At 41.1% G+C, this 25,494-nt stretch overlaps 1 protein-coding gene across 3 annotated transcripts in view; it reads left to right on the top strand.

Annotated features, from left to right (window-relative positions):
- The window catches only part of LOC126198955 (3'-5' RNA helicase YTHDC2-like), a 338,664-nt gene that overhangs the window by 260,622 nt on the left and 52,548 nt on the right, over positions 1–25,494 (top strand). For all 3 annotated transcript variants that reach the window (XM_049935603.1, XM_049935602.1, XM_049935604.1), the window contains exon 20: positions 132–346. In XM_049935603.1, coding sequence (XP_049791560.1) covers positions 132–346 — 215 coding nt within the window. The remainder of the gene's footprint in view (positions 1–131; positions 347–25,494) is intronic.

Here is a 25,494-nt window from a genome sequence, read left to right as displayed (position 1 = left end):
TGAGGCAGAACAATCATTATATTGATTGTTAAAAGCTACATCTGTGTTTGCAAGTATTTTGACTGACATTAATCAGCGGCATGAGGTATCCAAATTATGCTTTTTGTTATTCAGAAATTACTTGCTTGTAGGAGCAGTGAGGGGAGATGCAGTATTGGGAGGTGCAGCTGATAGTGACAGTGAAGCAGAAGACAGGCCAGAAGGCCAGAATACAACTTTGAAATTAGATGACTGGGTAGTATTCCGTATTGATGCAGAAACTGCTCATCTTGCTCTTCAACTCAGACAGAAATGGCATTCTCTTTTCTTGCGTCGAATGCGAGCACCAGCCAAGCCATGGTCACAGGTATATGATCAAACCTTATTAACTTGTTTTTTCCCATTGTAATAAATTTTTGTTCATTTTTTTCTTGTGCTATAATCAATTTTAGTTTATGAATATATGCTTTAATACTTAATATGTACGGTTACCATCACTGTCATTTGGAAATCTATTTGCTGATCAGGCTTCTGATTGGTTTTATTTTTAATATAGTATTTCACATAAAACATTTCATAACTGTATTTATTATGTTCACAGAAAAATTATATGTTAATTTTGATACTGACTGTATGACATAATTGCTGGTCATTACCTTCAGGGAAAATGCCTATATTGTTGATAAACACGTATAAAAGTACGTGCACCAATCCTACCTTTTGGAACTAGTAGTTTCTTCCTTAGGGAAAAGAAAATGATACATTAAGGAAAGTTGAAAAGGAAGGGCAAGTAACTCAAGACACAAGGATGATAGGATCCACATATTGGGAAGACAAAAGATCTTTGTCTCGCATTGGCTGACAGTGAAGTTTTCTGCACTTGAAATGTAAAACATTTTATGTCAAATCTTTAATTCGGGGTCAGGTAGTGCATCTAGCTCCCAGTCAGGAAGTTTGAACTAGTACTCTTAGGAAATCTGATCCTAGTTTAAGTATCTTCTCATAGCTTAGTCATTTGAAATTGCATGAGCAGCACAATGAGTGTTAAACAATGATTTTGACATGCTGAAAGTGAATTCTTGCGAAACATCATTCTCTAAACGACTTCATCTGTAGATTCCACTGTACAGTCACACAAAGGTGTAACCTGTCTGACAAGGAATGCAGTTTGAAATTCCTCCTTCATCAGCTGAGGCAAAATTGTGACACCATGTAAACAGAAATTGTGTCAGTAGTTGGGGTAGTTATCATAATGATAATTCACAAACTGGAGCAAAAACATGGGACTCCCACACATGAATGTTTCTGCAATCACAGCAAGTGTAACTGCCCACAACAAAAGCTACATATTTTGTATCCAACAAAAGTGGGCATGTGGCCGTCATCTTTCAGAGCCACCCACAGACTATGCTACAATTTAGTACCCAGCTGCATATCATCACGCTGAGACTGAAGATAATAGACTGTGGAGAGCTTCCAATTGTGGAAGTTCCAGATGTCCCTGCCATGCTACCAATTCTAACTGAGCCGATGGCAGTGATGTCTGCCTCCATTGCTCCCCCTAAGGTCACTGGTCATGGTTGTGGGTTAGTTGAAATGGGGAGGAATCTAATTTTCCATCTCTCCAGTGATACGGAGACTGAATCAAAGGGTGGGGCTGATGTTATTTGTATGGCACATAATTCCATTTTTGACAGTCTTGTCTCCAGAGGACATGGCAAACAGGTCACTTTGGGGTGACCATTAGCCCTCTACAGCTGTAAATGCCTGTCTTGGTAGGCGAAGCAGAATTTTGTATGTCATTCTTGAAGTCTTTGTTATGCTAATGCTTGAATACAATAGTTACCTTGCTTTTCTGGGTCTAGACTTTAATGTGGAACTTTTTTTGATGTGCTTTGTTGAGCAAGACCATTTAGTGATTTGGCAGTACATGACATTCAGTGTCTATGACATTTTTGGTTTCCACACACTACTTGGTTCATGGCAGTGACATTCCTCCTTAGTTTCAGCTTCGGACACTAAACTAAGAGTCGTATCACATAGATCTGGCATATTGTCATCTGATTTCTTACTGAGCTCTTGGAGATGGGGAAACATGTTAAAGTTCACAAGTGTGTCAGTGTCAGTGTCATTAACTTAACATTGAGTGATGTACCAGACAAATTACTGGATGTTTCGAATGTTGGATTTACACTAGCCAAAATGTTTGCTGAGAATGACCTTCACATACTTAAAAAGTAGATTCATTGGGCCTTAAGATGTTGTTGATGATGGAGAAAACATAGTAGGTGGTGCAGGTAACAGCCTGGTTAAAGACAGAAATTACAGGATTAGAGGTGATGTGAATGCAATAGGAGTAACAATTATAAACAAAAGTGTGAGTTTTGTGCAGGCCCTGCAGCGCCATGACCAGCTCTGGGTCAATAATGCTTTGAGCCATGTGAACACAGCATTGAATAGGCTGCTACTGGCAGAAATGAAGCCACACATCAGTGCAGTGCCTGTTGCTACAATTGGGAGATTAGAATATACTAAACATGACCTACACCCGAATAGGGGAGGGAAAGATAGGTTGACTGAGCTTCTTACAGAAAATATACAGGGGGCCACCTCACACAGTGCAAAATCCAAGTCGTTATTGGTGTCAGAAAGGTATGTTTTTTTAGCATAGAACCAATATTCATGCATCCTGTTGTGAAAGAAGTTAAAATAACAAAAGAGTCACACAAAATACTCAAGAACGCACAGAGAAGTACGATTAGCTTATTTCCTCAGACTATTAGAGAACTGAAACAATATTGTGAAAAGGAAAGTTGCTACTCACCATATAGCAGAGATGCTGAGTCTCAGACAGGCACAACAAAAAGACTGTCACAAATATAGCTTTCGGCCAGTAAGGCCTTCGTCACAATTAGACGACAAACACACACATCACGCACATGCAAACACAATTCACACACACATGACTGTAGTCTCAGGCAACTGAGGCCACACTGCAAGCAGCAGCACCAGTGCATGATGGGAGTGGTGACTCAGTGGGGGTAAGGAGGAGGTTGGGGCGGGGAGTGGGAGGGATAGTAGGGTAGTTGTGGCAGACAGTGATGAGCTGTTGGGGAGCGTGGAGGGACATTGTGGAAAGAGGGTAGGGCGGCTATGTGCAGTCGGGAGGCTGGATGGAGGGAGTGGGGAGGGGGGGCAGGGGACAGCAGAAAAGGAGATAAGTAAAAAGACTTGGTGTGATGGAGGAATGAGGGCTTTGTATTGCTGGAATGGGAACAGAGAAGGAGTAGGATGGGAGAGGACAATAACTAACAAAGGTTGAGGTCAGGAGCATTACGGGAATGTATGATACATTGCAGGGGAAGTTCCCACCTGCGCAATTCAGAAGAGCTGGCATTGGTGGGAAGGATCCATATGACACAGGCTGCGAAGCAGCCATTGAAATGAAGGATGTCATCTTTGGCAGCGTGCTCAGCAACAGGGTGATCCACTTGTTTCTTGGCCACAGTTTGTCGGTGGCCATTCATGTGGACAGACAGCATGTTGGTTGTCATGCCCACATAGAAGGCAGCACAGTGGTTGCAGCTTAGCTTGTAAATCACATGACTGGATTCATAGGTAACCCTGTCTTTGATGGGATAGGTGATGTTTGTGACCGTACTGGAGTAGGTGGTGGTGGTGGGAGGATGTGTAGGACAGATCTTGCACCTAGGTCAATTACAGGGGTATGACCAATGAGGTGTAAGGGCTTGGGAGCAGGGGTTGTGTAGGGATGGACGAATATATTCTGTAGGTTCGGTGGACAGCAGAATATCACTGTGGGAGAGGTGGGAAGGATATTGGGCAGGACATTTCTCATTTCAGGGTGTGGTGAGAGTTAGTCAGAAGCCTGGCGGAAAATGTAATTCATTCACTCCAGTTCTGCGTGGCTGGAAGGATAATTATTCTCCCAACCTTGTACAAAAACATATCTCCCATGCCATATCTTTCCTATCGAGCATTCCCCTCGTAACACAGTACCACCCAGGACTGGAGCAAATGAATTACATTCTCTGCAAGGCTTTCGACTGTCTTTTGCCATGCCCTGAAGTGATAAATGTGCTGCCCAATATCCTCCCACAGTGGTAGTCTGCTGTCCACCGAACCTGCACAGTATACTCATCCATCCCTACCAACACCTGCTCCCAACCCCTTACCTCATGGCTCATACCCCTGTAATAGACCTAGATGCAAGAGATGTCCTATACATCCTACCACCACCACCTGCTCCTGTCCACTTACAAGCTAAGCTGCAACCACTGTGCTGCATTCTATGTGGGCATGACAACCAACAAGCTGTCGGTCCACATGAATGGCCACCGACAAACAGTGGCCAAGAAACAAGTGGATCACCCTGTTGCGGAGCACGCTGCCAAAGATGACAGCCTACATTTCAATGACTGCTTCACAGCCTGTGCCATATGAATCCATTCCACCAAAACCAGCTTTGGTGGGAGTTTTCCCTGCAATATATCCTACGTTCTGTAACCCTCCTGGCTTCAACCTTCGTTAGTCATTGTCCTCTCCCATCCCACCCCTTTTCTGTTCCCATTCTAGCACTACACAGCCCCCATTCCTCCATCGCACCCAGTCTTTTTACTTCTCCCTTTTTCTGCTTTCTCTCCCCCCTCACCACCTCTCCGCTCCCTCCGCCCAACCTCCTGACTGCAAATAGCTGCCCTACCCTCTTTCCACCTTGTCCCTCCAAACTCCCCAACAGCAATTCACTGTCCACCATACTATTCCTCCCCCTTCCCGCCCCAACTTTCTCCTTACCCTCACCGAGTTGCCACTCCCATCACTGCTGCTCACAGTGTGACCTCAATTGCCTGAGACTGCAGCCGTGTGTGTTTAGTTGCATTTGCGTGAGTATGTATGTGTGTGTTTGTTGTCTAATTCTGACGAAGGCCCTACTGGCCGAAAGCTATATTTGTGACAGTCTTTTTGTTGTGCCCATCTGCGACTCAGCGTCTCCACTACATGGTGAGTAGCAACTTCCCTTTTCACAATATTGGTACATTCCACCCTGGATTTTCCATTGTTTGACTATTAGAGGACTGAGTAACTGAGAACTGCTGTTGCCACTCTCAAACCCAGAGAAAGGAGGAGGGTTGGCACCTAAAGAAGGCATAAAAGAGAAGCCAGGTCATATCTCAAGGTACTTCTGGGATTGACTACCACAGTGGTACCCCTGTTAACACCTATGCATTGACCTCCAACATAGATAATTTGCTTCAGCCTGATGGCAAGTTCACTCATAGAGAGCACTACCATAGGTGATAAAAACCCAAAATTATCAAAGAGCTCAGTGAGCGAACAGATTATGTGGAGCCCATACCAACAAGCAAGAGCATGAAAAACAAGAAAGTGTCATGTGAGGGTGGTTTGAAAAGTTCTCACAATCACCACGAGATATCAGCACTAGCACAATGAGTTGTTCATGTGATATTCATTGGACTGTTGTCTGTAAACATGTGTCATGTCAGTGCTCTTGGAGGAGAGCTGCGGCAGTGATGTGGCTCTGTTGTTGCTCCCACATAGTGATTTGCGAAGATGGAAAAAATCGAGACTCGTGCAGTGAGTAAGTACTTTGTAAAGAAAGGTATGAAAGCAAAGGACATTCATGCTGATTTCCAGAATACACCGGGGGGACTCTGCTCCTTCATATTCAACTGTTGCCAAGTGGACAAATGAATTTAAATTTGGTTGGGAGAGCTTAGATGATGATCCGCGTAGTGGTCGGCCAAGATGTGTCACTACTCCAGAAATGATACCAAAAGTGCACAGAATGATCATGGAGGATCACCGACTGAAAGTGCGTGACATTGCTTACACTTGCCAGATGTCTTCTGAAAGGGTATACCACATTTTAACTGAAGAATTACAAATGAAAAAAAATTATGTGCAAGATGGGTGCCACGATTCTTGACACTGGATCAAAAACACATGCCATCGCCTTGGCAAAATTACACGAACTAAGGTATGAATTGTTGCCACACCTGCCTTATTCACCTGATATGGCTCCGTGAGACTTCCCTCTCTTCCCAAAACTGAAAATTTTTCTTCGTAGACAAAGTTTCACTTCAAATGAAGAATTGATAGCTGGAGTTGATAACTATGTTGGAGGCCTGGAGGAAACTCATTTTCGAGGAGAGTTCAAGGCACTGGAACATCGTTGGACCAAGTGCATTAATCTACAAGGAGACTACATTGAAAAATAATAAATGTTATCGTGATGTAAGTCCTTTTCTACTATTCTGTTCCGAGAACTTTTCAAACCACCCTCGTACATTGATACCTTCAGCATTAATTGTCACCTCAAAACTGGAAAATTGAAACACATTACGGCTACTGTGGCCAAACAGAAAATCTGTATAACAGTGATAAAGAGACTAGATACATAAATGAGGTAGTGTTCAAATCAGAAGGATTTTTGAGTCAGAAGGAAACACCTGGCAAGAGAGTAATGAAGAATGCATGTCAACTCAGCACTGGATTTATAATCAATAGAAAAATCCTGATACCCATCACTGTCTTGAGCTCCAAAACCGTTAGACTCCTCACTTAACTTTTTGGGTGTAAATAAGATATATGCTATGGTCAATATATGTGCTCCCACAAATGAGACTAACAGATCAGATCCAGGGAAAATAGAAGAATGTTAGAACACTATACAAGATTCCTATCAAGAATGTTATCCTACATCTTGGACACTTTAGAGCACAACTCACGAAAGAAAGAAAATTCAGGAACATTATTGGGAACTATAGAGACCACAACAGAACTAATCGAAATTGGCGAATGACTAGTGGAAATTTGTAAGAGTTTTAATCTGATAAAGAAATCTGCATTGGCCGAACACTTTTCAGGAAAACAGAAAATGTGGGTGTTTCCCAACTCTACTAGAAGAGTTCCAGATCAATCATGTAGTAATATCAAGATGTGGAGAGAAGGAAATTCAACATGTCAATGTCCTCAGGGGTGCAAACTTGGATTCAGACCACTTTATTTCCAAAATTAAGGTTAAAATTTTATCAAGATGCCATCAAACTAAAATATGACGCATATCTTGAAGTTTGATACAGAAAAAGTTAGAATTGAGAAAGATTTTAAGATGAACTGGAATCAGAAAGATTATTAAAGCTGGGAACAGTTAAAACATGCACCGATTGACAGTACAAAGAGAATAGTTCACCTGAAGAATAGGAGAGACAGATGGTGGTCAGGAGAAGGAACTGAGGCTATCAAAGAGCTTTGGAAAGCATGGGTTGATTGGTATTCTCAGTAGACACCAGAAATTCTATATCCGCAAGCAGCTGGATATCAGTGCTTGCATCAGAATCTAGGAGAGAACATCTGAAGCCACAAAGTTTAAGGACCATCTGTTGAAGAGAATGTGACATCAAGCAATAGCAAGCTAAACTCGACTGATTGATAGTTGACAGAACACAGGAAATGACAAGGCCAAAGCAACTATGTAAACAACAAGTGCAAAGTGGAATACTTGACCACAGTGATGCCAAGAGAAAGAGAGAGACGATCTGAATCGTGACCAGAGACAAAGATTAAGTGACAAGCAATGTTGTTACCTAATAGTCCATAGTACAACAAAGGTAGTAACTAACAATGTCAAACATGATTAGAGAGAAAGACCAAGTGCCAAGTGAGGTTTTTATCCAATAGTCCATAGTACAGCGATGATAATAACCAACAATATCAGATGTGAGTACAGAGCTTTGGTACAGAGCTTTGGTGTGACGTCACATTTGCTGGACTTCTGTTCGAATCACTTGCCAATATTTCATACAGTTTTAGACTTCAGATACTTATTTTAAAGAGTATTTGTGTTAATATTTGCTGTAAAAGTAACTTATTAGTGGAATTTCATTCATCTCAATCTTTCTTTTTGTGTTATTGATTCAAGTGGTCTGTTATTTGTGAGTGTGTTTACATTTCGTGGTGTGCAGTTGCAGCTGTAGCAGTTCTAAAGCTAAGTACTGACAAACTTGTTTGTGTGCTGTATTCGAATATTAAATTTAGTAGTTTTCAATCGCTCATTCAAATATTAGCAGCGTGTTTACATTTCATGGCGTGCAGTTCCAGCTGTAGTGGTTGTTAATTTAAGTTCTGACAAAGTTGTTTGTGCACTGTTATTCATTTATTAAATTTAGTAGTTTTCATCGGTGTCTCGTGCTGTTTCTGGTGAAATAATGGTTTAATAAACTATCGGAAACTTTTGCCCACTATGTTCTTTGGAGTTTTTTGTGCATTGAAGTCATTTGTTAAATTTAGTACAGTAGTTTTCAGCTAATGTTGCTTATTCTTTGTAGTGAAATATTGCAGTAAAACTTTTGTTCACTGTGTTTAATTTTGAAGAGTATTCCAGTGGTCGCTTGAATTTTTGGTTTTAGATAAGAAATTTTGTGAAGTTTTGTGGTATTGGTATTAGTTGTGGTTTAGTGGTGTTGATAGAAGTAATTGCTTTCTTAAGAGAGAGCAGAATTCGAGATCACTATTGTTAGTTCTTTAAATATTTCTACTGTTGTAATTGAACTTAAGTAATGTAGACATTTAGTTTTTTCAGTAACTGTTAAAATCTTACCATGAGTGAGAAGTGTGGGGTTTATTGGAGGTTTGTGAGTAGTGGGTCACAGTGCGAGATCTGTTCAAAGTATTTTCATTGGGGGGGGGGGGAATGCAGTGGGGAAGCCAGTGGGCATTCTAGTGAGATCCTCTCCAGGAAATGCAGAATTTGTAGCAGAAATAAGTTGATGGAGGAGCAGGAGCATAAGATCTGTGTCCTTCAGGTGCAGTTACAAGCCACAGAGGAGGAACTACATAGGTTGAGAAGAGTGAAGGGTGGTGGGGAATGGGAACTGGCAGTTGGTAAGAATGCAGCTACAAGGAGGACATATTCAGACAGTTGTACTTTGGGTATAACCAATAGATTTGACCCACTCTCAGAGTTGCATGGAGAGGAGCCTCTTGTTGCTGTAGGTGTAGGAAACATGCAGCAGTCCTCAATAGTTAGGGAGCCTAAGTCAGCTGTAAATTGCTGCTAGGTAGTTCACATGGTAGAGGTATGGGCCAGCAGTTGCAAGAAGTGTTGGAGAGTGAGTACCAGGTCACCAGCATTTTGAAGCCTAGTGCGGGGTTGGCCCAGGTGGCTGTTACGTAGGAATTTTGCATAAGAGGATCTGGTAGTGATTATGGGTGGAGCTGGGAATAGTCTCGATATGGACAGCAAGTATGATGTAGGTGGTGACCTGGTAAGGATCACTGCTCAGACTGGTGGCACTAATGTGCACTTCGTGCAACTGTTTCAGCAACATGATTGGCCTCAGCTTAGTGCTGCTGTTAGGTGTATTAACATGGGGCTGGAGAAGGCGCAGATGGCAGAGGCCATGGCTGACATTGCAGTGGTACCAGTTGAGTCTATCAATAGATCGGGTTTCACTAGGCATGGCCTGCACCTTGTTAGATCTGAGAAGGGGAGGCTTGCAAAGCTTATACGTGACAGTGTAGTGGGTGGTGGTGGCATCACTCATGGTAAAATTCCTGTAGTAGTTGGTGTTAGAACTGCACCACTTTTAGATTGATGTCAGCTGATAGGTATTCCTGCTTAAAGGAAGTCCCTCTAACAAAGGAATCAACTTCATAGGTCAGGTATCCAAGTAGTGAAGGAATGAGCATATTTCATCAAAATATAAGAGACATTAGATGTTGACTCCGATATTATTGGTATATTCTAGCACCACTTCAATAATTTGACAATTAAACACCAAAAACAGGTATTTACCACTGCCAGAGTTAAGTGGAGAAGAGCCTGAGGTAGAACGAGGAGCAGGAAATGTGCAGCACACTTCAGCCGAGGCCAAGAAGCCTAGGAATGTACAAAGTGTTAGGAAAAAGATAGCTTCCCTCACTCGTGGCACCAACGTACATTTTTCTGAGCTGTTCCGGCGTCATGATTGACCAAACCTTGATGGAGCTGTGAGGCGAATCATTGTGGGGTTAGGGATGGCTCTGAGGACAGACAACTTTGCTCGTGTTTCTCTGGTGCTCGTCGGGACTATCGACAGATGGAGTTTCACTAGGCATGGCCTACACCTGAACAGGTCTGGGAAGGGAAGATTGGTACAGCTGATTCATGAAAGTATAGGGGGTTGATCTCGGGCCACACATGGTCAAATACCTGTTGTCATAGGCAGGAAAAGTAGATATTTTTTAGGATAAATCCAGACAGCAGGTTCCCCTGCCTAAAGAGAATCTCCAGCACTTTAAAAAATACTGAAACAACCACTCACAAGACAGATTTTAACACCTCAAATATCACATATACCAGATGTCACAAAGAAAAACAAACCATTGGAAAGAGTAACATGGGGCATTTCACAGACTTAACAATCCTCCATCAAAACACGCAATCAATAAAAAATAAAATACAACTATTAGAAATTGAGCTCCAATCTCTGAACTGCACAGTAGTTTGTATTACTGATCACTGGTGTAGAGACACAGAAATCCAACATGTAATATTATCATTGTATGCAAAGGCAAACTCTTACTGCAGAACTACTTCAAGGGGTGGAGGATCATGCATTTATATCAGAAAAGGAACACAGTTCAAATCAAGAGATGACCTCAGTACCTTAAGTGAAGACAGACACTTTGAAATATCAGCTATTGATTAACAGGGCGTGATATCACCAAGAAATTAATCATTTTGTGTGTGTGTAGATCTCCCAGTGGTAGTGTGGACACTTTTTCAATAAATTAACAGAAGTTCTAGATAAAGTTTCAAGTACAAAGGTCAACATAATTCTGTGTGGGGACATTAACATCAACACTTATATCATAAACGAATCTAGTAGCAACCTCATAAACATCAGTCAAAGTCCCTATTGGTCAATAGTGCAACAAGGGTTACTACAATGACTGCATCAGTAATTGACCATGTGGCCACAAATATGGACAGGGAAAAAATGTGATGTAGCTGTAAAAGATCTCGGATTATCAGACCATTTCTGTCAAATAACAACAGTAAAGTCAGGCATTGAATCATTCCCTAAACTACAAGCCTACAAATGACATCTATCAGAAATCAAAATAAAAGATTTTTCAAAGGAACTAGAAAATAATGCTGGGGTGAAGTGTATAAGGAAACCAATGTGAATATGAAATTCTCCACATTGTTTAAATTGAACTTTGAAAAGGCATTTCCAAAAGTATGCATGTCTGTATCAACATCCCACAAAAACAGATGGATAACAACAGGTATTAAGAAGTCCTCCCAAACACTTAAATACCTCAGTTCCATGAAAAAGATTCGCAATGATACAGAATTCTTAAATTTCTATCGTAGATACAAAAAGATCTATAGGAAGGTGCTGATTGCTGCAAGAAAGTCATTTAATGACAAAATAATATATAATGCAGGGAATAAAAGCAAAGCAGTGTGGGATGTTATAAAAAAGGAACCAGGGGGGAGGGGGGGGGGCGGCAAACAAACGCAGAATAACATGCTACTAATGGAGGGGGGTAAAGTAATAAATGACCCACAGCACTTAGCAAACTATGTAAATGAGCATTTTTCAAGTATTGCAGAGAAATTGAAGCAAAAAGTCCCCCAGATAAATATAACACCTGTAAATAATGTTGCACTAAATACAATGATGTTACAGAGAATGAAGTCAGTAAAACAATTCAAAAACTAAAAAATAAAAAGTCGTTAGGCTTAGATGAAGTACCAATGCGTGTACTGAAACAATGCATAGGGATTATACAAGGCCCCTTAACAAATATAATAAATGAATCCTTCACATCAGGGACATTTCCAGAGCAGTTAAAACAGGCAAGAGTTGTACCTTTGCTTAAGAAAGGTAATGCAGAAGACATAGAAAATTACCAGCCCATTTCCCTGCTGTCAGCATTCTCAAAAATAATAGAGGCAATTATGAAAGACAGATTAATGAATTACCTGAATAAATACAATCTTTTAAGCAAATCACAGTTTGGTTTCCGAAGTGGCAAAAATACGAAGCCAGCCATAGTAGAATTCGCAAAAGTTGTACTTGATGTTCTTGATATAAATGAATGTGTCACAGGCATATTTTTGGATCTTTCTAAGGCGTTTGATACAGTCGACCACCAGATTCTATTAAATAAATTACAAGCATTAGGAATAAGAGGGGTAGCTAATGACTGGTTTCAATCATACCTAACAGATATGGTACAAAGAGTAGAGATAACACATACTTCAAATAGATCCCAACATTTAGTAAAACACTTATCAGAACCAACCTACATTAATATAGGGGTTCCACAAGGTAGCATAATAGGACCAATACTGTTCATGATATACATAAATGACTTTCCCAGTAGTGTTACTCATGGTGAAAAAATCCTCTTCGCTGATGACAGCAATGTTATAGTTACTGAGAAAACAAGAGAACTTCTTGCTGAGAAAGCTAATGAAACTCTCAAGGAAGTTTATGATTGGTCAATAAGTAATCAAATGACATTGAACATAAAGAAAACTAATGCCATGAATTTCAGTTTGAAGAGGAAAAATGACAATGTTAAATTAAATGTAGATGGCACCTCTATAGACTGTGTAGCAAATGCAAAATTTCTAGGAATGAATATTGATTCTCAGTTAAAGTGATGTGAACACACAAAGGTACTTGTAAACAGAATGTCGTCTGCATGTTATGCCCTTCGAATCCTATCATCAGTGTGTAACATGCAGTGTCTTTTAGTTACATATTATTCATATGTACACTCAGTTCTTACCTATGGCATTCTTTTTGGGGGAACAAATGCACAAAACATGAACAGAATTTTCAAACTCCAGAAAAGAGCCGTAAGAATAATAACCAAAAATACTAGTCGAGCTCATTGTAAAGATCTGTTCAGTACACGGGATTTTAACTGCTCCATGTGAATACATTTACCAGACAGTTGTAAACATAAAAAATAACATTGATAATTACTGCACAAACAGCTCTGTCCATGACCATTCAACAACAGATAGATTCAACTTACATTTACCAAGAAAAATAAACATAAAACTCAAAACATCATTTTCTACCAAGGAATAAAAATGTACAATAAATTACCAAAAGGGATTAAAGAAATTGCAAAAATACACTTATTTAAAAAGGCAGCTGAAAAGTACCTGTTATGCAATACATTTTATACATTGAAGGATTACTTAGCTAAAACACAGTAGGGGTTTGATAAAAAATATTATACAAATAAATAATAATAATAATTATTATTATAAAATATCCAACATTCCACATAAAACCTTCACTTTATGTTTTTTTTTCCTTCTTTTTTTTTCCTTTCTAGAAATACTTACCCCAAAGCTATGCATGGCACAATACTAACACTTCTTCCTCTTTCTGAGCTCAACATGTCACTCATTATGGAGGGATGCTGACTCAGTTTTTCAGGATAGCAAATGGGAAGTTGTGGTACAGAAAATGGCCCAGAGATCACCAGTGTGTGTGTGTGTGTGTGTGTGTGTGTGTGTGGTTGAAGTGTTATGAAACAATGTGTGTATAATGTGTGCAGTGACTGATAGTGAAATATGAGTGAACAATGTGGCATTACATTATTTAATAAGTTATTTGTAAAAAAAAAAAAGTATACCAGAGTAACTGTAATGACAGTCTCTAACTAGAAGTTTGTAAATATATGTGTATACGAGTTAGCTTATTTGAAATTGATCTAAATTTGTAAATACTTTGACACGTCCTATATCCTAGTAAAAGGAGATCTACAGATGAATAAAGCTATTACTACTACTACTACTACTACTACAGAGTCTTGCTTTACCAGGAGACAGATTAGCTGACTGTTCTTTCAAGTTCTTTGTAGAGTGATGGAGTGCCCATGTACATTAAAAAAAACAGTATTCCATTTCAGTCTGTGGACATACCATGGCACTATACTGAATAGGTATTTCAATGTTGTGCAGGTGCAGTTGAATTTAGTGAAAATAAACTTCTAATCGTTGTTGTTTATAGGTCCCCTAAATCTGACTTCAGAGCATTTCTGCTCAAGCTGCCCCAAGGATCAGTGCTTGGGCCATTTCTGTTCCTTATTTATATAAATGTTATGCCCTCTAGTGTTACAGACAATTCTACAATGTTTCTGATGCCAATAGCTTGGTAGTAAAAGTTGTTGTGTGCAACATTGATACTTTTTCAAATAGTGCAGTTCAGTTTATGGCTTGTAGAAAATAAACTAACGCTAAGTCACGGTCACAGTAAGACTCAGTTTTTACAGTTTTTAACACACAATTCAACAAAACCCGATGTTTTAATTTCACAGAATGGGCATATGGTTAGTGAAACGGAGCAGTTCAAATTTCTGAGTGTTCAGATAGATAGTAAAATTTCATAGAAAGCTCACATGCAGAATCTTGTTCAGAGACATATGCTGGCACTTTTACTATTCAAATGGTATCTGAAGTAAGTGGTAGATTGACATGAAAAGTAGTCTACTTTGAAACTTCCTTGCAGATTAAAACTATGTGCTGGATCGAGACTCGATATCAGGAACTTTGCCTTTCGTGGGCAAGTGTTCTACCATCTGAGCTACCCAAGCATGACTCATGACCTGTCCTTACAGCTTTAATCCCGCCAGTACCAACTCCTGACCTGTCCGTACAGCTTTAATCCCGCCACTACCTTGTCTCCTACTTTCCAAACTTCACAGGAGCTCTCATGCCGACCTTGAAGAACTAGCTCTCCTGGGAGGAAGGGTATTGTGAAGACATGGCTTAGCCATGGCTTGGGGGGTGTTTTCTGCACTCCGCTGCAGTATGAAAATTTCATTCTGGACACATCCCTCAGGCTGTGGCTAAACCATGTCTCCGCAGTATCCCTTCTTCCAGAAATGCTAGTTCTGCAAGGTCTGCAGGAGGGCTTCTGTGAAGTTTGTAAGGTAGGAGATGAGAACTGGTGGAATTAAAGCTGTGAGGATGGGATGTAAGTCATGCTTGGGTAGCTCAGATGGTAGAGCACCTGCCCGCGGAAGACAAAGGTCCCGAGTTGGAGTCTTGGTCCGGCACACAGTTTTAATCTGCCAGGAAGTTTGATATCAGTTCACACTCTGCTGCGGAGTGAAAATTTCATTCTAGTCTACTTTGCTTATTTTCATTAACTTATGATGTATGGAATTATATTTTGGGGTAACTCTTTCCATTCTCAAAGCATATTTTTGGCTCAGAAATGTGCAGTTTGGGCAATAAGTGATGTAAGTTCATGAACCTCTGGTTGGCCCATGTTTATTAGTCAGTGTATTCTGACATTGGCCTCTCAGTGTGTGTGTGTGTGTGTGTGTGTGTGTGTGTGTGTGTGTGTCTATATAAATTAGCGGAGGTTAAGGCCTGGCGGATAACGAGAAGAGAGGATATACTGAAGGGCAAGTTCCCACCTCCGGAGTTCTGACAGGTTGGTGTTAGTGGGAAGTATCCAGATAACCCGGATGGTGTGACTCTGTGCCAAGATGCGCTGGCCATGCACCAAGGCATGTTTAGCCACAGGGTGTTCCTCATGACCAATAAACACTGTCTGCCTGTGATGGATTCTTTACTGTCATTTCTTGTTAACAATATCAGCTTATTACCAAGAATTAGCAGCTTCACTCAGTTAATACTGGACAGAAATCCAATCTGGTTTTGGATCGCACTTCCTTGACTCTTGTGCAGAAAGGTGTGCAGTTTACTGCTGCATCCATTTTCATTGAGGTACCACAGGAATTCGAAACTCTTAGCAGTTGTCCACAAGCTTTCAAATCGAAACTGAAGAGTTTCCTCATGGATCACTGCTATTCTGTTGAGGAGTTTCTTGAAAACTTAAGCTGATTCTTGTGTTATATTGTTGATTGTGTTTACATAAACTTTGTCTTTTTTGGGGTTCATAAAAATTTAATTTTATGTGCTATTACTTTTATGTTGTAATTTCATGTACTGACATGTTCCATGACCTTGGAGATTTTCTCCTCAATTTGGTTCTACAGAAGTAGACGTGTAAAATGTGCTGTGAGTGCAGCACTACGACGAGACTGTGTCCTCTAACGGCCACCCAGCTTCGTTTACCTCTGGCAAGCATTCATCTTCCATGGAGCCATATAGCCCTAGGGACTTTGACAAGTTGAATTCTTTTCTCTCCATGTCTTGATATTACTACATGGTCGATCTGGAACTCGTCTAGTAGAGAGTTATGAAATACCAACATTTTTTGTTTTCTTGCGATGTGTTTAACTCCTGTGTATTTCATTATCACATCAAAACTCTTACAAATTTCCATTAGTCATTCCCATTCTGATTATTCCTGTCTTTGGCTGGATAGTTCCCAATGGTGTTTCAGAAGTTTCCTTCTTCTGAATCGTGTGCTGAAGTGTCCAAGAAGCAGGATAACATTCTTGATTTGACTCTTGGATAGTGTCTTTCTAGGTCTTCCAAATATTCTTCTACTTTCTCTGGATCTGTTCTGTTGGTCTCATTTGTGGAATCAGAAACAGGCACAGAGAGGCGGAAATGCCCCAGATGGTGCTGTGGGGGATGAAAAGGAGGCACGGCAGAAGACCCGGTCCCTTCAACCAGCAGCTGCGGGACATTGCAGGCTGTGGGTATGCCAGGAGGTGCCACCAATCAGTGTGGAAATGAAAGGGATCTCTGGTGCAACAGTGCAGAGTTGTAGGCTGCCACACTGGACTCTGGCTGTGGGGCCACATTGTTACCAGAAGGTGGTGGAGGAGATGGTGGCAGATGCAATGCCTTGCGCTCAAGACCGGAGCTGGTTGTGGTGGCAGTGGTCGAGCCCCTACTGTGTTTGGACTGATGTAATCTGCCCTCCCATAAGTCTCCATTGTCTTCACCTTTGTTCAAGCCACAGTACTCCCGAAGGATCAAGGCCAGTCAACCGCACCAGGCATGTAACCTGGGAGGAATGGGGGGCAGGTCTTTGAAGAGCATGGCATCATGCCTTGAAAAGGGTAGATTCGGTAGATGAAGTAGGATCTGCAGTTGCTGAACGTGGAGGAGCTCAGCAGTGCTGCAATTATTAGTCGATGTGATTCAATAAGTGCTCAAAAACGGAGTAAGACCCGCTCCCCAGCTTTATTTTTTTGCTATTTAAAGGTCTGAATGAGACATTCCACTTCACCATTTGAGGAAGGGTGGCACTGTGGGCCGCAAATGCGCTTTACACCACTGGCCTCAGAAATCTTTGGAGGCAGATGTTCTGAACTGCAGCCCATTATCAACGACACAATGTGTGAGGAAATCCTTCAGTGGCAAAAATCTGAGCAAGGTAGTGAATGTGATATTAGTCATGATGGACACCTTGCGTACAACATATGGGCTCTTTGAGTTAAGTGAAGTGTGAGCATCCACTTTGATCCCAAGAGGGTGCCTGCAAAATTGAGATGAATGCAGTCACAGGGGAGACTGGAGTGTGAGGGGGGGGGGGGGGGGGGGGGGGAGTAGGCAGGGAGGTGAAAGACTGTGTGGGCACTGCCTGGTGTCGTGCACTTGCTGTGCAGCCATGGACCATTGCTTTGATTCACCATCGATCCCTGGCTGGAACACATGTCGGCAAGCTAGCGCATTCATCCTCCAATGTCCCGGTGCAGCAAGCCCAATACCCATTGGCAAATATCTGGCAGGATGAGCACCCAATGCACCTCTATCTTGAGTGTCCAAAAGAATGACATCATTGACAACCAAGAGTCTGTGAGAAATATATTTACAGGAGTTGAGCTCGTTAGCTAACCTATTGGGTGAGATAAGTTGGCCAACCATGGGTCATGTAGCAGAGCACCTGCTGCAAGGTGGGTCCCTGCACATCGTGGCGGTGACATGAGTTGCCATAAGGGAGGAACAGTCCAGCATATGTTGCTCTCGGTATCAAAATGAAAGCAGAGGACCTGCTGTTGGTCAAAAGCAGCATCTCTTTCCTTCTCATCCTGTCCCCGTGACGCGGGGTTTTGGGTGACTTTTCCGAACTCTACCCCTTTTCCTAAACCTCTCTAGTCCTTTTCCTTTACCCCTCTTCCTTCCCCATCAACCCTTCTGCCAGAAGAAGGAGCCACTGACTCCAAAAGCTTGCATACATAAAGCCTTTTTTATAAGTGTGTTCTCCTGCCGCCACTTGGTCAATAGATTTTTATCTTTCCACTTACATTATAAATACACAAACTGATGAGTACCACAGAGGCTACAGGAAGGGGACATCATGCGCAGAACAAATTTGAATCTAAAACTGGTAATCATATATTGAGAAAACAGGGGCAGAAAGTTCATGCTCACATTTGTAGACCTCAAGAAAGCTTATGATTCAATAAATAGATAAATACTGTTCCAAATTTTAGGGGAGATGAGTTTGGAATGAAAATCCAGTGGACTGTTTAAACAGAACTTAATCATTACAATATCCATGATCAAGTTCAGAGGATTTCAAGATTACAACTGGAGTGAGACAGGGAGACACTCTCTCTCTCCTTTGCTCTGTAACTATGTACTTCATAAGGTGATTAGGGAGTGGTGATGAGAAATGAAAGGAGTGGATGGAGTACAACTGGGATGCAAGAAAAAAGGACTACTGGTAGATTGTCTAGCATTCACAGACAATATTGTGATATTGTCAGAATCATTAGAAGGGGTGGTTAACCAAACCACGCAGCTACAGAGACAAGTGGCCAAAGCAGGGTCACAGATCTCCATCAAGAAAATGCAATATATGACAATCATCAAGGCAGCTGCTAAATGGATGACAATAGATGGAGGGAGAATCCAAAAGGTGGAGAGATTTAAATACGTGAGATAATGAATAAAGACTGGGCTGACAGAAAAGGAACCAATGGGAGGATGAATAAACAAAATGAATTTAGCATACAAACTAACTATGAAGATCAGCAATAAGAAGAATATTTCGATCAATGCAGAATTTAGACATTACCAGACAGTGATCGATTCTGTAGCTTTACATGCAGCAGAAAACCCTTAATCTAGTAAGAACAGGAGTCCTTAAGAGACTAGAACTGGTGGAACAATATATTCTCAGGAGGATATTGGGACCTTGAAGAACAGAAGATGGTCAGTTTAGATGATGAGCGAACTGAGAACTGTATACCAAGATAGAGAAAATCTCAGACATCATCAGGAAAAGGAGGAGCCTGTTTTTCAAACACATCCTTAGAATGGACCAAAGGAGGTTAACAAGCCAAATAATAGAGTTTCTGTTGAAAAAGAGAACCAGAGTATGTTAGATACAAGAGGTACAAAGGGATCTGGAAGAAATGGGAATACAAAAACCATAGATACACAACGGGGTGACTTCTTTAAAATAAATAAATAAATAGAACCAGGCTTTCACAGGTTTCCAAGAGAAAACAAGACCCAGAACAAAATCATCGTGGGCAGAAGAGAGAAGAAAGTTCAAGTATGAGAATGAGAGAATAAAGTGGGCAAGGAGAAAGAACAGAAGGGAAAAAACTGACACAAATTAATGTAGTCCTTAAATGGCCAAAACGAAAAAAGGAGGTGGTAAAAGAGTATCTTGTCCATTTAGAAAATTAGAGAGCTCTGAAAAGATAAGACATACGGTGCCTATCTGAGCACCACATAACCACAGGGGTAGAGAAGTTAAATATAAAAGATTGTAGTCAAACATCTTACTCATGTAGAACTAATATGGGAAAAGAATGAGTTGTTTCATACATTAAGACAGAACCCAAGTTCAAAATGTTGAGACAAGTAGATACTGTATTGATCACACACAGAAGTATGTGGTTGTGAATTAAAACTGAAAAATGGTTCACTTTCAATTGTAAACTGCATGTAGAATCACAATGAGAATTTTTGAGGTGCTTATGAGAAATTTGGATTCCTTACTATGCAATCTGTCAGATAGCAGCAAGCTGTTAATAGTCTGTTATGATTTCAGTGCAGATTTTGTTGTGGCTTGGAACACAGTGAAAAATGTGGTTACAAGAATTCCTCAATTTATTTGGTCATGGAGTGACAGCTCAACAGTTTTAGGTCATGGGATGACATCATATAGGACATTTGCAGACTAGAGACACTTGCAATCAAATGACAAATACAGACATGTACAGACTGACAGGTGCAGGCCAGAGACAAGTATAGACAGTTGTCAGACAGGTACAGAATGCTAGCTGGAGCTGGTGCATGGACATATACAGAACATTTTACTCACCAGAGGGGCCACTGGCTCTTGCCTGGAGGTGACTGAGGTGCCACATCCTAATCACTGAACTCTGGTGAGGGCCTGGGGCAGCTGAATGGAGTGCAACTCAGAATGCCTGATACACACCGAAGTTGTGGCAGCGAAGGTGTAATAACATATGGTTACTACACGCATTCACACAGACGACAACACACACACACACACACACACACACACACAAACACTTGTGGTGAGTAAGTTGACACATTTTACATATTTTCTTTCAATAATGTCAGTGGAATACTGTGCTGGGGTAACTCATCTTTAAGAAATGACGTCTTCATGACTCAGAAATTTACTTTAATAAGAATATGTGGAGCTACCCACAATCATGTTCTAGACATCTGTTTAAGGAGTTTGGCCTTTGATAAAATATTTACATCATCAGTAAGGGAGGACCCTATGTTACCTATGCAGGAGGCACCTGCATAGGTAACAGGTGTCCATGTAGGTGCAGGAGGTGCCTGCAGCTGGTTTGGAGGTGCCTGCATGGGTGCAGGAGACAACTGTGGCAGGCTGAGGCACCCATGTCAGTGGTAGAGATGCCTAAACGTGCCCGTGAAGTTGCTGGAGGTGCCTGAAGGAAGGTAGGGTGCACCCACACTGGTGCATCAAGGCACCTGTGAAAGTGCTGGAGATGCTTGTAAAGATGCATAAGGTGCCTGGAGGTGCTCGTAAAGGTGCCATCCAAGGGAGAAAAAAACAGTGTGCAGTGTCTAATGTAGGTTGCGGCCAAGACTAGGAGAAGCTGTTTGTAGCTTACCAAACGGCATCTGATGGGAGCCTACAATAGGGAGCCCAGTCAAACAATAGTGAGCTGAGGAGTGAAACAGGCTCAGATGTCCACAAGCAGCTGTCTGATGTTGCACGAAGCAAGATTTGATAGGACGGAAGTGGTGCACGGTGCCCTTGTCGTTGCTGCTGATCGAGTTGTTCGTTGTGACGATATTTCTTGGTTGGGACCGTAGCATGTTCCTATAACCCAGTGGGTTTGTGGTTATGCGGCAATGTGATCCACAAACAACATCAACATTGCCTCCCCACTTCGATTGAAGAGAGCAGAAAACAATGTTCAGCAACAAACCCCAACAAGAAAGATAGCACTGATGAACAACATCAACAGGTGTTAGGCGGTGGATGGCATCCCATACCAATGAGGCAGAGATGCAGTGGAGTGCAGCACGAGTAAAAAGTCGACACAAGAGGGTGCACGAGCAAGGAGAAGAAAACAGTGAACTACACATGATTACAAAGGAGAGTTGAATCTGGGCCTAAGAAGGCCAACAAATCAAGAAGAGGAGGCAGATCCTGAAAAATCAAGCCACCGAACAGAATGGGGAGGCTGACTTGGAAAAGGAGGCCAAAGAAGAGAACTGGGAGGCTAAACTTTAAAGGGGATCAGTGAACAGAAAAGCAAAAAGAAGACCATTCCTGAAAAAGAGGTCAACCAACAGAACAACAAAAATGAGGGAGGCCATTCCCATAAACGAGGTCACAACAAGAACAAAGTATCACCAGTGTCTGCAGCGGGTTTCTCATAATCCGGCAGGTTTGTTTGCAATGCACCGACATGATCCACGAACAACAGCACTGTCCGTCCAACCCACTTCAACTGGAGAGAACAGAAAACAGCATTCAGTGATGGATCCCAACAGAATGATAGCACTGACGAACGATGTTGTTGGGGGCTGGGTGGTGGTGGATTGCTTCCTGAAACAGTGAGACAGAGACCGATGCAGTGGAATGTGGCATGAGGAAAAAGCCAAAGCAAGTGGCAAGATGACAGTGCACAAGCAAGGAGAAGAAAAGGGTGAACTACACATCAGAAAAAAGGAGAGTGAAGCTGGGCGTGAGATGGTGGCTAATCAACACAATGAAGAGGAGAGGCCGAGTCCTGAATAGGAGGCCAACAAACCAAGAAGAGGAGGCAGAGCCTAAAAAATGAAGCGAATGAACAGAATGGGGATGATGACCTGGAAAAGGAGGGCAACGAAGAGAACAGGGAGGCTGACTCATAAAAAGAAACCAATAAAGAGAACAGGGAGATCGGCCTGGAAAAGGAGGCCAGTGAATAAAACAGCAAAAAGTGGAATTCCATTCCTGAAAAGAAAGACAACTAACAGAACAATGAAAAGAGGGAGGCCATTCCTAAAAAGGTACAGATTAGAGACAAATACAGAAAGTTGACAGATACAGACTGCGGGCCAGAGTGAGTGCACGGACATATTTAAAGAGCATTTTGCCTGCCAGGGCTATTGGCTCTCGACTGCAGGCAACTGGGGAGTTGAATCCAAATCGGCAATCTCTGGTGGGGGTCTGGAGCAGACGAACAGTGTGCTACTCAAACTGTGTGTTGTACACTGTAATAGTAGCGGCCAAGGTGCGGTAATGTATGGGTTACTACAAGTTTTGAAAATGTTTAGGACAGAAAAAATGATCTGGAAACCTTATTTGGATCCTAGAATTTAATCTCAGGTGTATTTATTTTCCAACATGGGTGGATAAAGGTAGTAGGACCATAACAGACCATGTTTTGTTTGATAAAGCTCGAAGTAGGAATTAACTGTATACCCATTAACAAATGCTCTCTATGATCGTGATGCACAGTTATTTAGGATAAATGAGATACTGCCTTACAGTATAGATACTCCTCAGTGGAAATCAGTATAATTAATGACTCAAATGTTTTTAAGAATAGGTTACAAAAGATGGCGTGGGATGAAATTTATACTAAACCAAATGCTGAAATTTAATTTTTTCCTTGATAAATTGTATCATTATATGAAAATAGCTTTCCGCAAAATCTAATCAGAAAGGTCATTAAACAGCCATGTAAAAGACCATGGATTATTAGAGAGACTGAAGAACCTTGTGAAAGGAAAAGAGAATTGAATCTCTTTGCAAGAACAAGTAAAGGTCGTGCAGTAGTTGCACACTACAGAAACCACTCAAAATTACTAAGAAGGGCTATTAAAAAATCAAGGAACATGCACATTTTGTCAGAAATCAATCATTCTGACAACAGACTTAAGGCTGTATGAAACATAGTGAAACAAGAGACAGGACAACCAGCCAAATGACAGAATAATGTCACTATTGACTTAAATGGAAGGGCTATAAATGAGTCACAAGTAGCAAATGTGTTTAATAATCCTTTCTTAAATATGGTAGGAAATATAGGGACAAACAGTTCCAGAGAAAAAGCGCTGCTGTATATTGAAAAACCAAATCTCCAAAAGAAAATAATATATTCCCTCAGTAAAAGCTCATATGGATTTGATGGTGTTTCCAACAGAGTACTAAAGATGTGTTATAATAAGCCCTGTCTTATCTTAAATATGTAATGCATCACTCTCTTAAACCAGTTTTTCAGAGAGATTGAAGTATGACATTGTTAAACTCCTCTATCAGAAAGTTGATGGGAGAGATGTCAATAACTACCAATCTGTTTCACTTCAGTCACTATTTTCCAAAATTTTTGAGAAGGTGATGTATTCTAGAATAGTATCAGTAGTATCTTACCTGAGTAACAGTAATATCTTCAGTAAATCAGAAGAATTGCTCTGCTGAGAACCCCATTTACACGTTTACCTAACAAATTTTACAAGCATTAAGTAGCAAAACCGCACAGTTTGGTATTTTCTGTGACCTAAGGCATCTGACTGTGTGAACCACAATATCCTACTAGATAAACTGAGGTTTTATGAAACTGGTGCTGTAGGCAAGCAACAGATAATGTTGTATCTAACCAAAAGAACACAGAAAGAAGCAGAACTAGTTGTTTTGTGTGTGACACTTGTATACATCAATTTTAAAAAGCCACAACATATTCAGTTCTGCACTTTTAAGGTCCAGTTACACCTGTGGACCGACCTTGCTTTTCGTCACCTTGCAACTATGTTTATCTCACATGGAAGTAGAGGTAAGCATGTAGGTTGCATACCTCTTCCTCAACATGTATGTGCGAGTGATTCCTTTCGCACCCGTGTTCATTCTGAGTGCCTCAACTTCTGCGAGGAGCAGACTATAACAACACAGCAACTAAAGCCGCAAGATGCATGGGTGTAAACACCCTTTAGAGGTGCTTATAACACATGCTGAGGAAATAATAAATAGGATGGAAACTTCAGAAAATTTAAGTGTCCATATTCATGAGAATTTAAACTGGATAAAGCACATTTTAGAACTCCTAAAACTATTTAGTTGAACCACACTTGCTCTTTGAGTCATTGCAAGTCTTGGGGAGACACAAATCATTATGTTCACATATTTTGCATATTTTCGTTGAATAATGTCATATGAAATAATGTGCTGAAGTAACTCATTTTTAATAAAGGATGTCTTCATTGCTGAAAAATATGCTGTGAGAATAATACACAGCGGTGACCCACAATCATCTTGTAGACATCTGTTTAAGGAGTGTCTCTTTAATAAAGTACTTACAAAAGACCGAGCGAGATGGCGCAGTGGTTAGCACACTGGACTCGCGTTCGGGAGGACGATGGTTCAATTCCACGACTGGCCATCCTGATTTAGGTTTTCCATGATTTCCCTAAATCGCTCCAGGCAAATGCCGGCATGGTTCCTTTGAAAGGGCGTGGCCGATTTCCTTCCCCGTCCTTCCCTAATCCAATGGGACCGATGACCTCGCTGTTTGGTCTCTTCCCTCAAACAACCCAACCCAACTTAAACAAATGCTGCTGTTTTTATTCAGCATGCTTCTGGCTACTGCTTCACAGTATATTTTTTCCCTCTTGAAGTTTGTTGTAAACAATCCATTGCAGTTGAAAAGGAACATTAATATACATAATTACAATATCAGAAGGAAGAGTGGCATTCATTATTCCACATTAAGCTTGTCTTGACCACAAAAGGGGTGCACAGTGCTGCAACAGATGGTTTTATATATTGTTGATATAAAAATTCTGAGAGGCAGCAGATTTGAAAACAAATTGAAATAGTTTTTCCTCGACAGCTCGTCATGTTTCGTAGAGGAATTTCTGTTATTGTAATGTGTAAAAGGATATGTTGAAGGAGTGTAGGAATTTCTAACTCACCTCGGTATATTTAAGAATCTGTCACTGTCTATACTTGTCGCTAGTCTGTACTTGTTTTTTGTATGCACCAACGTGTCTGTATTAGTCATCTGATTACAAGCGTCTCTAGTCTGTACCTGCTGTGTTTGATGTCACCCCATGACCTATAACTG

The sequence above is a fragment of the Schistocerca nitens genome, chromosome 8, assembly GCF_023898315.1.
Source record: "Schistocerca nitens isolate TAMUIC-IGC-003100 chromosome 8, iqSchNite1.1, whole genome shotgun sequence".
Taxonomy (NCBI): domain Eukaryota; kingdom Metazoa; phylum Arthropoda; class Insecta; order Orthoptera; family Acrididae; genus Schistocerca; species Schistocerca nitens.
This window is presented reverse-complemented; position numbering and strand designations above follow the sequence as displayed.